At 37.6% G+C, this 13,965-nt stretch overlaps 1 protein-coding gene across 2 annotated transcripts; it reads left to right on the top strand.

Annotated features, from left to right (window-relative positions):
- The first annotated feature begins 7,111 nt into the window (after positions 1-7,111).
- PRL (prolactin) lies at positions 7,112-13,782 on the top strand. Of its 2 annotated transcripts, none has more exons than XM_010573152.1 (5): positions 7,112-7,455; positions 8,988-9,169; positions 9,582-9,689; positions 11,163-11,342; positions 13,295-13,782. In XM_010573152.1, exons 1-5 carry the CDS (start codon positions 7,419-7,421, stop codon positions 13,484-13,486), a joined length of 699 nt encoding a protein of 232 aa, XP_010571454.1. In that variant the 5' UTR covers positions 7,112-7,418; the 3' UTR covers positions 13,487-13,782. The 2 variants fall into 2 exon arrangements, with proteins under 2 accessions (XP_010571454.1, XP_010571455.1); XM_010573153.1 differs by lacking the exon at positions 7,112-7,455 and adding an exon at positions 8,880-8,901 and having other exon boundaries at positions 8,991-9,169; positions 13,295-13,769.
- Positions 13,783-13,965: the final 183 nt, after the last annotated feature.

The following is a 13,965-nucleotide window of genomic DNA, read 5'->3' on the forward strand; positions in this document are numbered from 1 at the left end:
ATTGATATGTTTCACAGATATAAAGCCAAACACTCTTGAAATATGTTCCGCAGGGAATATTCACCCCAAGCTTTGAAACCAGAGCCAAAACAGAAAAGCTATAAGGAGAAAGTGATGCAAAGATTGTGGTGCACTCCACTCCCTCCTATTGGTTTGTTGTGGTGGTTTTGGTCTTGGTTTTTTTTCTTCCCAAGGAACATTGTAACAATATCGAAGCCTTCATCCCCTGGGAAGAGCTGCGTTTGAAGTATCTCAAATAATAATTTTATAATCACGCGTCAAAACCTAAAGTAAAATACATAGATCACAATGAAAAAGCACAAAGACATTGGGGATGGTTACGTGTAAGCTGCTGAGCAGTGCAGTGTCTCCCATGTCTTCACATTTTATGAACACACTGCACTGGATGGCACTAATGAAGGGTCTGGAGAAAAACAGGCAACCGTTCCTTTACCTCTTCCTGTCTACCCAAAATCTATGGCTAATGTTACAAGTCACACAGTGTATCTGACGTTACTGCTCTTCCTCAGTCACGAAGCGATACCGCGTCAGCCATTTATAATAACTAGGCACTGCCGATAATGGCAACGTCGTGACATTTCCATGATGACTTTGGCCTCAGCTTTGTAAATCCCACAAGGTTGGGTTACAGATTGAGGACTTAGGAAATGAGTAAGAAAGCTCTAAAGGAGAAAAGCTGTGATTACATGCAAATATATTCATTACAGAAGAGATTGAACAGAAATGCACCTTCAATATTTTTTTTTTAATGAATTTTTAAACATACAAATGTTGTGCAGGTGTGCAATTTAATGTATTTGACCTTTCAAGGAGTGGTTAGCAATGTTTGCTACTGAAAAGTTTTCTTGACTATAGCTTTTTCTATTTCTGTTTAATAAAGTTTACTTCAAACTCTCAGCTGTTTTAATTTTTATTAACAATCATTTATTTCTTCTTTGCTTAAGTTACTGGATGTCTAATATAGCTATCATTTGTAAGCATTTAAGGTACAAGAGAATCTTACCAGAAACCCTGAGGATAGCTTACAACCTCTGCACAGAACATACCATGGGCAGTGCCTGTTGTATATATCTGTATGCATTTTTCACCTTGTAACATACATTTCTTTTTAATAGCACAGAATGTATAGTCACAGAGTAACTCCTTTCACATTTTTTCCCCAAAGAAAATATTTTAGCTTTAGGAAGGAGGTGAATGCATTTTACTAAAGCAATTTCACAAGTTTTCCAAGAATCTATGTCAATGTTAATTTCTAGCCTGGATTCAATAAATGTGACAAGCTTAATTAAAATATCTACAAAATGTAGTAGATTGGACAAAATAGTTCTAATGAAGACACTAAACAAGATTTGAGGTTCCAAGTTTCCCATGGGTCAGGAGATGCCCAATACACATACACCTCATCTCTTCAGTATTTTTAAATATTTATTTTTATTTATGTATTTGGTTTAGAGACAGTAACAAACAAACGAAGAGAAGAAAATGTGTTAGATTTTGGAACCAGTAAGAAAGAGAAGCCTCTGACATTGAATGCTTCCTTAAAGACAAGTAAAGGTCACATTGTTTCAGTATCACTTCTATCCCATTATGAAATGGACAATTTTGAGCAGCAGTATTCATTCCTCCCTCTGATAAGTGCACAACTCAAAGTCAGATCCTTCCACAGAAACAAGAATGTCAGCACTGATCTCTGCCTGCTATTTGGCTTTCAGCTAATACCACACCCCAAAAAAGATTTTCTACTCACCTTTTCCTCTCCATTCAATCCTTATGTACATATCAGAAATTACCTGACCAAAAAGTATCTCACATAAGGAGGAAAAATGCATCTTCAGGAAGATGTCCATTTTCCAAAGCACTGGACAGAATGTCCATTTGCCATTTCGGGATACCATCCATTAGTAAAATCAAACACTGCATGCTAAAACAGAAGCATATTTACCACAAGCCTTGGAGATACCTAGCTATTGAAATGTGCTCAAACTCTCTGTGCACACTTCTCTGCTCTTTTCAGTGTATTTGTAATTTTAAAAAAGAATTAAAAAAATTCTCTTACTTTTACAGATTCTAGTTCCACAAAGCACTTGAGGAAAATGTTTTTCCAGTGATGCATTTATCCATAGAATTAAAAATATGCAAATATTTAAACCAGGTTCCTATTTCTCCTATTCCCCACTTGTTAGCAGGAAAATTGCAGCCTTCTGATGGCAATTTTACTGTTTACTACCTTTTATTAATAAGTGTGTTACACAAATATAACACTTAAACCAATACCAATAATTACCCAGACCACTAGTAAGTTCCACTGTGGCATGCCTACCCTAAGCAAATTCTTGAAACTCATTCTACTTTATCCTGAAGAATGATCAGCTGAAATCAGGATTTTATGGAGAATAACTTACCGATTGTAGCAGAACATGGTCAAGGGAAATAAATCAGAGATAAAAGCAAATGTATGGGAAAAATAAGCAAAACCCATACAGATTGTTTAAATCACTAGTTCTTCAGTCTTTGGAGTTATGATGTTCAATATGCCTCAGAATCAAGCATACTTTTTCCTGTAGCTAAAACAGAGGATTTCAGTGATATTTTTATAGCAGTAATTGTATCTTATAGGTCAAAGTGTGCAAATACTTACATGCTTGTAATACTTCTCCATTTGGACTGGACTGTAACTTACAGCTTTGGAAATCAGGCCAACTATGGCCCAGTATGTAATTCCACCATCCCAGAAGTAGAGTAAGACTCAAACTAGATAGACAGAAGAAGCTGTCACAACTGCTCAAATCCTCAACTCTACAGCAATGCTCCCAGGAATCTATTCTAAAGATTTTTTGGAGGGTGGAGATTCTCCTTAGTTGTCTTTACTTTTAAAAGCAGTAGTTTTCAAGCTCTGAAAAAGGAAGATTGGATTTAAGGTATAGGATAAATAATATTGCAGCCACATGACATGAAATGCTGAACCAGCACAGGCTTACTCTGCCACTTCACATTTATACAAAAAGTTTTGCAGGATATCTTTGTCCTAGCAGATGTCAGATCATTACCATCCAACCTCCACCAGGCAGATAAATCTGGTATCAATTATCAAGCCAGGATAAGTACCATAACTTGGTCTCTCGATAATTCAGCTGAATTGCTATAATGCGGTTATGTGTGATCCAGATCAAATTTATACTGCTAGGTTATTTGATAATACACAGATACAGCATTAGCGAACACGGAGCCACAGGCTTCAAACAACTTCAAGTATCAGGACCAATACATACTAGCTAGATTTTTCTCTGTTCTGTGCAAATACCCCTGGTCTTTTTGCTGTCGTTAGCTGGAATTCTACTTGGGATTCACACTTAATATTTCATGGTGCACTTGCACGTATGTCATCACAGTGGCAATGCTGATAAATTATTTTTGAAACAAGTTCTGCCACTTTATTTTTATGTCTACTTCTGAAATTGTATGAAACCAGACTGGTACTTAAACTTAAATTAAAAGTAAACTGAAAATCTCCCAAAGATTTCCACTTTTTTTTTCTCCATATGGAATCATTTTCCCTTATGTTCTTATCTATTTTTTACCAGCCTTCATGCAGAGATCACACTAAGAAAGTACTCAGTCCCCATTTTGCTGTTTTTGCTGAGACAAACATTTGGAGAGAATGCTTTTTAAATTCTCCTATATGAAGATGGAAAGAATCCTAGAAACTCATTTGACTTTTGCATAAAAGTTTTATGGAGATTATAGGGAGTAATTGGAAAAGACAAAATATTTGTCATTTGAAACTATTTAGATTCAAAAAATATTCGTTTTTATTCCTCCTCAAAATTTATTTTCCATATGTTTGAAAAATTGAAGTGGTCTGAGGATTTGTTTTTGATCCAGATTAAATAGTTTTATATCTTTCCAAAGCCAACCATTAAATGAAGTTGACTGGATAACTTTGTAAACTATTCTATAAAAGGAAGACAAGAGCAAGTATAGTTTCAGTATTAGGTTCCAACTGACATATGCAAAACAGGAACACAAAACCTTTTGTTTCATCATGCATTGGAAGAGTCAGACAATCAGATCACATATAGGAATATTCTTCTGCACATTCAGTTTTGCATCCTCAATCATTTGCATACATAACTTGGGGATTATCTTTTAAAAACACAGCCAAAAACTTGGCGTTTCAAACTTCTGCATTAACTAGCATTCTGTTATTAAATACAGATACTTCCAGGTAAGTAAAAGACAAAATCAAGTGATATTACCTAGTCTTTGATTCACCTACTTAAAATAAGTATTCTGCAAAGAACTATTCTATTAGAAAAAGATTTTTCATTCCTCTGTGGTAGCTATCAATCAGACACAACACTTTGCATATCTCAAAAACTTTATATAAAATAAAATGGAATAGGAATGTTCGATCTTCCAGTACTGATCAATAGCTCTTAATCAAAATGTGACAGTCTAACTCATGGTCTGCAACCTGATATGAGGGGGAAAGATAAGATTATTGAGAAATGAGCACTAAATGCTGTTATCTGTAATATTGATACGCCACATGTAATGCCTATGAAGCACAAGTAATGAGCTAACAGCTATATAATAAAGTCTGCATATAGCAAGCCCTTCTTTTGGCATATTGTTTACAGTGGGTAGTAACAACCTACTAATTTTACTTCCAGAAAAGCCCTTGAAGATAAAAGGAATGTGATAATTAAAAAAAAAAAAAAAGTTAATTCAATTAAATTCCTAAGGCAAAAGCGAAAGACAAAGGGGGGTGGAAACATACTGCTAATCACAGCTGTGCTTTCAGTACTCATGACTCCCCAGCTATTTACAGTGCTGTCCTGAGCTACTGTCAGAATTAGGAGGGTATTAGGGGCTAGGATCAGTCTCCTTTACTGGGAACAGTCAGAGAAGATGGGATGCCGAGTTCCATATTACTTCTTTGGAGGATATAAACCCAGGCCACTTTCAAAAGGCAAAGGGGACCATTTTCAGCTACTTTCAAGTTTTTTTCAACTTTAAATAGAACCCAATTCCTAAGTTATAAAAGAAATTAATATTTATACCTATTTATTTCTGGTTATTGCAACTTTTCCTTTTCTTTCTCTTCTCTCACCTTTGTTTTCTTTTTGGTACTAGTAAGAAATGATGGTTCACTTAAAGTGCAGGTCTGGGAATCAGGAATTTGGGGTTTTTTTTCCAAAGACTTCCTGTGCAGCCACAAATAAACATCTTAAACTCTACATCAGTTCTCACATTTGAAAAAAGAACTTTACCTTTATATTTATTTACTTTACAGAGAGTTTCTTCTCTCCTTCTGCCTATGATTCTTAATTGGTGAAAATTTTAATCCATTCATGTTTGTAAAATATTTGAGGATTTCAGGATGACAGGTGCAAGAGAAAAGCAAAGTATATTATTTTTGTGGTAGAATGCTTTAATTAAAACATCATGAAATGGTTTCAAATAAACCACTCTATCCTATGATCAATGTTTAAGGTACTTGTCTACCCTTACACAGCAAGAGACAGACTCTTCTTGAAGGTAAGTCATATGAGGATCCTGACTTTAGCTGATGCTGTCAGGCCTGAGAGGATCTTCCCTCTCCAGTAATGGTAAAGGCAGCCTAAGGAGTTTACCTGCTGCCTTTGTGAGTATCTTCCTTTGTAATCTAGTCCCTAATATTAATTAACCATGTGCCTTATTTTGACATCACTACCAACCCCTCAAAATGCCAAGAAAAGCAGACTAGTAAATGAAAGAGCAAATGGTGGGTTAAGAAGTGTTCACTCCTTTTGTTCACAGGGCTCTTCTAATATGAGATACCAGGATCTTTCAAGCTCACCTGTAATTTTATTGGGGAAGATTTTCAAATAAAGCTGAATTAAATCAAGATCATAAGCTCTGTGCCTGTGGTTTAGAAGACAGCTATCTTTCTACCATCCATTCTGGAGTTTTGGCTGTGGGCCTATTTTTATTTTACTGCCTTCATCGGATTGCCACTTTTCCCTGCTGCAGGCAACACCTGCTTCATTTACTCAGCAGGGCCTCAATTTCCAAAGATCCAGCCTCTAAGCAGAACAAACTGTTCTAGCAACCGTCCTAGAACTTAGCAGATGTAGACCACTTGCTACCGGTCCTGGTTTATTGCTGAAGCATCTCCTTTTACTGCTTCCCAAGGGATGCCTTTCCATGGTTTACCCCCTAAACGCTCTACCCTTCTCTCCCTTGTTTATCATTGCTTCAAGAATCATGTCCATAATTATGAAATAATGAAGGATTCAGGGTGACATACATACGTGTTCCACAAGTACGGAACAAGTTGTCTAAAGGCAAGAAAATTCATTAACACTGTATGCCTTATTCATTATAATCATCTAATTTGGAAAGTCTTCATGGGTAAATGGACCTGAGAAACAGATGAGAGATTACACATTTGCTAACGTATTCAGACAGATGAGCCTCACACAACAAGAAAACAGGGCCAACCTGCTGAGGCTAGTTTGTATATTACCCTAGACGCATCAGATCTGGAAACAAATCCCACTGATTACGACAGCATATATTTTGAATATGGTGGAAATGCCCATCTTTTACGCAGAGAGTTTTCAAGTATAGAAAACAATCTCATGGGTTTGTAGAGGGGTGGGGTTTTTTTTAAATAATGTTGACTTATTCATGAAACATTTGTGATTAAATAGTAAACATACAACCTCTTCCTCTTTGATTGTTGCAAATTATTATTTTTTTAATATAAGAACTGCCCCTATTTCTCTAAACATGTTTCAGACTGAGGATCAGTTATATCATGGTTTGTGTTGTGTATTATCTTTTGTCATATCTATAAATTTACAGATAGCAACCTGTCTTTCCAGAAGCTTCCCTTCCCTTTCTCCGGACAATTTATGGTGTTTCTGTCACTGTGAACATCAGAAAATATTGTTTGCCTCCCACAAATAGCCAGAATTTTAACATAAGCAAGCTTGGATGGCTGAAGAAACAAGGAAGGATGAGAAGACAGTTGTGGGGAGTGGGAACAGCAGGCTAGAAGCACTGAGAATACCTGTCTCAGAAATGACAACTGGAGCTTTCTAGGATCAATGGCATTCGCACCTCATTCAGGGCAAAATTTTGGTACTCTCTTCATCCAACCATACTTAGGATCCCACAGCTGAACTTGTTAATGAAATTCCCTCTCACAGTTAAAAATAAAATACCAAAAAATACTGAATATGAATGTGGAAGAAAGGCGATTTGATGTTTGTAATTATCGAGGTAAACTCCATGACCTGCTGAATGTATGCAAAATGGACCCTGGATGGTGTATATAAAGGTGGCATGTGGAGAGAATACGAGCAAGTATTCAGACTTCTTTCTGGTAGGGCAAGCCATCATACAGGATGCCTACCATAAGCAAGAAGGGGGCTTCACTGAAAGGTAAGACTTTTGCCATTCACGTGCTGATAACTTTTATATTTCTTTAAATGTAGATTGAATTAGGAAGTAACTGAAATGTAACAGCTCTAGAAACAGAGGTCTTCCAGCCACCTGGTCTTCCAATAATGGTGGAACCTGCCTCCACCTCAAATGTTTAGTGTCCAAAGCTTGAAATCAGAAGGCAGCTTGATCCCTTTTTTATTCAGTCTTTTGTCTCCTAACACGACCTTTGCATTGGGCAGTGTCACAGAAAATTGGCTGGAGGGATGTGACACCTGTACATGAACCACTGGATCCAGACTGCTTTACTACACCACTCAGAAGGCAATGACTAAAAGTCATTATCCACAAGTCTAGAAGTGATGTAGTAATTTTGAAGTGTTTTCATAAGTATCTTCAACTTTCCAAGCCAACAAGTCTCAGGTTTTCTTATTCATGGAATTATTCCCCAGAGCACTTTCCTAACCACAGCATGGGGCACGTACTGTGTTCATGGGGGAGGAAGAAGACTTACTTCACTATTGTATAAATGCACTTTTCTTGAATTTAGAGCTAGAAAGAAACTTATCACATGATAACATTAGGGACAGCTCTGCTGATTTATGGGGTACACTTTAATTTAGCATTTAAAATAAGTCTAGTGAACCAATACAGGTAGCAGGCCAATTTCTAGAACTAAAACTCTCAGAGCACAGAACAGTGTTCTTTGAATAAGTACATTCATTTACCAAATATTTGCATTTAATTTTTTCTATTGTTTTTCTGTGCATATTCTTGTTCATTTCACTGAATAGAAAACTTGACTCTCTTAAGTTAATATTAAAAGTTTTAAACAGATGAGGGTTTGTGGTTTAGATAATGAGAAGTCTTCTATATCAGTTTCAGAAACTCAGGAGAAAAGACAAAAGTTCTCTCTGATTTCTTAGCAGTAGGCAGTTTAGGGTTAAACTCTAAACAGCAAAGCAGCACAGCTGCTGGAAATCTTCTGAAGGAACTCCCAGGACAATCAAAACCTTAAGAGAGTGACCTAACTACTCTCCCACAAAATTAATTTAAACTCCAAATGTTTGCAAAGAAGAAAAGGACCTCTGGGAGGAGGAGGAGAAAGAAAAAGAAAAAAAATAAAAGACCAATCTATTTTCTAAACTTATATATCTGTGCAAATATAATTATGTATCTATATTTGCACTGTGAAGAAGTTCGATTTTTTTCGTCCATTTATCACTATGTAATAAAGTCAGGCAATAAAGTAAGAGACTTCAGAATACAGTGTACACTGCAGCACAGGTTACCTTGTCTCCTCAAACTCTGTAGCAAGCTCTGCTGTACTGTCAGGATGGCGGAGGGGAGCAAGGATAACAGAATTACAGTGCTTCCCTCCTCCATTGATTTTCAGCAGCCAGTACAGGGGATACTCCGAGCCATGTGACAGCACAGTCAAAATCGTCCAGCAGCTGGCTCTGACAGCTACTTCTAAATGCACAGACAAGTCCAGGTGATTCCATTTTGCTTTTTTTTTTAAACCTGAACAGGTTTGTTGCTGGTGGTCCTTCTGGTGTCCAACATGCTCCTGACAAAGGAAGGAGTGACCTCCTTGCCAATCTGCCCCAATGGATCTGTCAATTGCCAAGTTTCCCTTGGGGAACTTTTTGACCGAGCAGTTAAACTTTCACACTACATCCACTTCCTCTCTTCAGAAATATTCAATGAATTTGTAAGTACCCTGCCTTTTGCTGAGAGCGAGAAAATATAAAAATGCAATTTAATACTTTTTAAGCACAAACATATGTTAACATATGAAGTCCTTCTATAAGTAAGCAAAAATGACTGCTGCGCGGACAGTGACAGTCCCAATGGTGACCCAATCTGTGTATAGTGCTGACCATTGCTAAGATCCCCAATGCTTCTATTAAAAGAAATCATTTTCCCATCATTCTTTATCTGTGGAACAAGTTAGTGCTTGCTGGGTGCCAGTTTCACTCTAAAGACTCACTAGAAACTTTAGACCTTTACAGCATAAAAGCAGTGATAAAAGCAATGGAACAACAATTAGTTAATACAGTATTTGAATTGAAGCTCGTCTTCACTTACTCATTTCAATAATGCCTGTCCTTGATGATCTGCAGGATGAACGCTATGCTCAGGGCCGGGGTTTTATTCCAAAAGCTGTTAATGGCTGCCACACTTCCTCCTTAACCACTCCTGAAGATAAGGAGCAAGCTCAGCAGATTCATGTAAGTCCCATTTCTAATGTCATTCAGTGTGAGACAGAGCAGGGGGAGGGGGGGAAGAGGGAGCATTAAGGAATAGAGAGGCAGCAGGCAGAGAGAGAGGGAAATCAGCTCCATCGGAATTAAAAATCCAGGAAGAGGAAAGCACCAAAAAGCCAAGAAAAGTTGATTTTACATTTGCTGATACTAAGTTACAGACTACACAGAATATCTAAGTACCAGAAGCTTTCATCTTCCCTTCCTTTTCCTGTATGTTACATTCAGTCATTGCTTATTTCCAATTCATCTTATTTCCAATTGCAATATAACCTCATGGAGCAATGCCAGTAACCATGCTTGTACAGCACCGAGAATACTACAGCCTTTGAACATTATCTTAAAACACCTTATAGACAATTATTAGACTAACAAACATAAAAATACATTGGCTATATAGTCAATACCATATGTCAGCAGAGGTAAATAGTTTTCCAGTACCTGAAAACACTGACATTACTAAACAAATGCTGAATATTCTTGCTGTTACCAGTAGGCAAAAGTGGTCACATCACCATCCAAATACAAAGACTCTAGTGCAAAATACTGCAAAATACTTGTAAAGAGAAACATGCTACATACGTCAATTTAATAATTATAAACTTAAGGGAAGATGAAGACAGTCTTGTTCAGCCTATGCTCACAGATACAATTTGAAAATACTCTGGAGAAAAAAATAAGCACAGGTGTATGAACGGTGGGTTGCCAGGGAGAAATCTTTATCAGTTTCATGGTGTTGATATCCTTGCAATCCCACTATCTCCATCTTCTCGGTATGTCATTCAGAACCTCTATTGGGAGCAATAGAGTTCACAGCCCTGGGTACATAACAAGTCTGGTTGTGTTCAGATCCAGTGCACCTAGCAAAGAAGAAATGGTTGAATACTACCATAACCATAAACTTTATGAATTTTTATTGCCCACAAGAAAGGACAATTTTTAAAACCAGAGAGCTGTTGCTGGAAGAACCATTGTTCAAAGGGGAGAACAGATGAGTTACGCAGAGGCAATAAAAGCTATTTAGTGGTTTACCATAATGTGCACCTTCCATTCAATACTAAACTTAAAAAAAACAAAACACCACACATTGGATTTTAAAATGTTAATCAAAAAATCAGATAAGGAGTTCTGGTTTTTTCACAGAGATGAAACACAGTTATGCTTGCTAGTTTTTAATGTGGAGAAGGTTTAATGATATTTTCCATTACAATACTGTAACTGCTTGTGCTAATATTGTAAAACATGATGACAACAATGACAAACTTCAAAAATGCAATTGCACAGAGGTATCTAAGACAGGGCTATAGGGCACATTCAGTGGTAGGTCCTGGAGTAAGTTCCCAAATCACTATGTCTGAGGATATTGCTCTAAAGGCCTCCTAATGCTGCCAGCATTTAGCCTTCCTATTTTAACTGCCTTTTCTTAATGTGGGTGAGCAGCATGAAGACCTACTGAATTTAATACTGGGAGTGCTGCGCTCCTGGAATGATCCCCTCATCCATCTGGCCTCTGAAGTACAAAGAATCAAAGAAGCTCCAGACACCATCCTCTGGAAGGCTGTAGAGATTGAAGAACAAAACAAGCGGCTTCTAGAAGGAATGGAGAAAATAGTTGGGCGGGTAAGTAGTATTAGGTCCTTAACATCCTTCCAGCCTGTTGCTGTAAGGAAGACGCATACAGTGACAGGCCCTCCCTACCTGGAATAGGAAAGGAAACGGTAGATGTGAAGGAGAAATGGGAGCCAAAATAGCTGAAACTGAGAACTTTTCAGTTTTCTTCTTTCAGCTTTCTTTTCTTCTGCTATCTTGCAATTTCTAAAGACAATGTGATATGACTAGCATAGCATAATCCAGCCTACTCCCAGTCCTGCTTCGAGGGAAGGTGTAATCATCAGGACTGGTAACTGTCATTCTATCTTTGGGTATTCTGAATTTGCAATCCTGATTTTTTAAGGATGCATCTGTGTTTTTTCCCATGCACATATTTGTAAGTATGTTTTAGCATGTTTATACACATCTGTATACATACAGGTATTGTGTATAGTTTTCAGAAACAGATACTGTGTTCAAAACTGCTCTGGAAGTCTGGGCTATTGCAAAGACGTGGCATACAGCAAAGTAATCATGGTATCTTTCATTTCTCTTTTCACACCATACTGGTTCCTCTGAACTCTGGCTCTGACTTGGTTCCCCCCACACTTGTAAGGTTAGACAACAAGGCTGTTGTCTGACAAAACCCATACTCGAATACCTCTTTTTATCAGTAATTGATTGAAAGCTTTCCTGAATAAAATCAGCTCTAGCTTGTTTATTTTTAAAGGGGCCTCTGTTAGTCCGTGAATATATCATTCTGTCAGTGAGCTTGACGTTAAAAAGAGGTTCTGATTTTACTGGCTTTTTCTTAGGCTCTGAACAGTTGAACAGCATTAAGAGTGCCGCCATCATTGTATCTACCATCTTCCATGGGGTCACTCATGGTCTTTCTTTCAGTTAGGTGTCTCTTTACTCAGAAACCTTAGCCCACCCAGGCCACAAATGCATTTATTGGTGTAATCAAATACATCTCTATCCCATATCCACATGTAAAAAGGGGTGCAGGCAAGAATCCAAGATAACAGTAGAAGTCAGGTGCTGCTACAGTTACCCTGTCTCCACCTTCTCATTCACATTATTTACAGAAGGAGGTTGAAGACAAGACTGACAAATTCCTTAGAGTCAAATGACGTTTTTGAGTGATAGTAGGTCTATCTTTTTTTTGCCTGTTACTTAAACTGAGTGATAGAGGCTCCACAGATACTCTCCTATGTGCTTTTACAAAGTACAAATGGTGGGAAATAAGGAAGATGCACAAGCACCAATAGGCACAGACTTCCAGCTATGAGAGGTAGATTTCTGTGATATAAGAAAATTAATGATTGCCTCTTTCAAACAAGGAGACCTAAACCAATCTTCACCTCAGACACCAACTCACTACCTGAGTTCCTACGTGTAGCTTTCTAACATTAGAGGTCACTCTATCACTCAGCATTTTTTTTTTTTTTTATATGGAATCTGAGGTACAATACATCTGAAGATATACTGTTGAGAGATTTGTCTGGTAACATGGTCTTGAAGTTGCCTGTATCAGAGACATCACCTAAGAGATGGGCAGAGACAAAGGTCGAGATACACACAAAGAAGTTCTAGGAACAAGTGCTAACAAAGATTTCAAGGTGGAGGGAACCAAAAAGAGATGTCACTGATGAGTCCATGCATGAAGGAAGGTTTGATTTCTCTGCAAAGTCAGATTCCACTGGACATTGGTTAACACACCAGTTCTCTTAAAACACTACTGATACAGTTAAACTTCTTACATATTTTAGGGAAATAATAAACTGAAAAATCTGACAAATCCATTCAAAATCTGCATGAAGATATAGAACATTATACAAAATAGTGGGAACCATAACAGGAAACACTTTACAAGCCATACACGAGCAACCAGCATTCCTCAAGGCCAGTATTTTAAATACTCTGTTCTACATCCAGTCAGATTCACTATCATTTACTACAGTATCATTTTGTATCTTTAGGTTCATTCTGGTGAGATCGGAAATGAAGTTTACTCTCAGTGGGAAGGCCTTCCATCCCTGCAACTCGCTGACGAGGACTCCAGACTCTTTGCCTTTTACAACCTGCTGCATTGCCTCCGCCGAGATTCCCACAAAATTGACAACTATCTCAAGCTTCTGAAATGCCGCCTAATCCACGATAGCAATTGTTAAGTACTCGTGGGCCTAATCAGTTACTGAAATCATTCATCATGGTGTTCTTGTTGCTTTGCCACTTCTCATTGAAAGCATTATGAAAAGTCACACTGTACAGTATCAGGATCATCAGTAACTTTCAGGCATGTTTGTGTGAATTCTGGCTGCAACTATTAGCACCATTTATCTTGGTGTTTTAAAATGTTATAAATTACTTGTATGACAATAATACACTTTTCTGTCTAATCTCCTCATCTAGTAGCATTTCAGTGATAACCAGATCATGCAGATACAAATAAAAATATTATTAAATCAAATAGCGCATAACACTGAGTGGTATCAGTGAATGAAAAATAGCTGGTATGCTATTAGCAGTAGTATCTCTTTTTGAACCTCAGTCTCCAGTTACTGATGACAGGATATCTTACTTCCATTACTCTTTAACGCCCCTCCAAAAAAAGGGGCGGGGGGGGGAGGCGGGGGGGGGGGGGGGTGAG

The sequence above is a fragment of the Haliaeetus leucocephalus genome, unplaced genomic scaffold, assembly GCF_000737465.1.
Source record: "Haliaeetus leucocephalus isolate CR32 unplaced genomic scaffold, Haliaeetus_leucocephalus-4.0 Scaffold373, whole genome shotgun sequence".
Lineage (NCBI taxonomy): Eukaryota > Metazoa > Chordata > Aves > Accipitriformes > Accipitridae > Haliaeetus > Haliaeetus leucocephalus.

Coding starts and splice junctions, on each gene's coding strand:
- PRL (XM_010573152.1), top strand. CDS start 7,419: ATGCCTACCATAAGCAAGAAGGGGGCTTCACTGAAAG. Junction 9,170..9,581: donor CAGAAATATTCAATGAATTT/GTAAGTACCCTG, acceptor GATGATCTGCAG/GATGAACGCTATGCTCAGGG. Junction 9,690..11,162: donor AGCAAGCTCAGCAGATTCAT/GTAAGTCCCATT, acceptor GTGGGTGAGCAG/CATGAAGACCTACTGAATTT.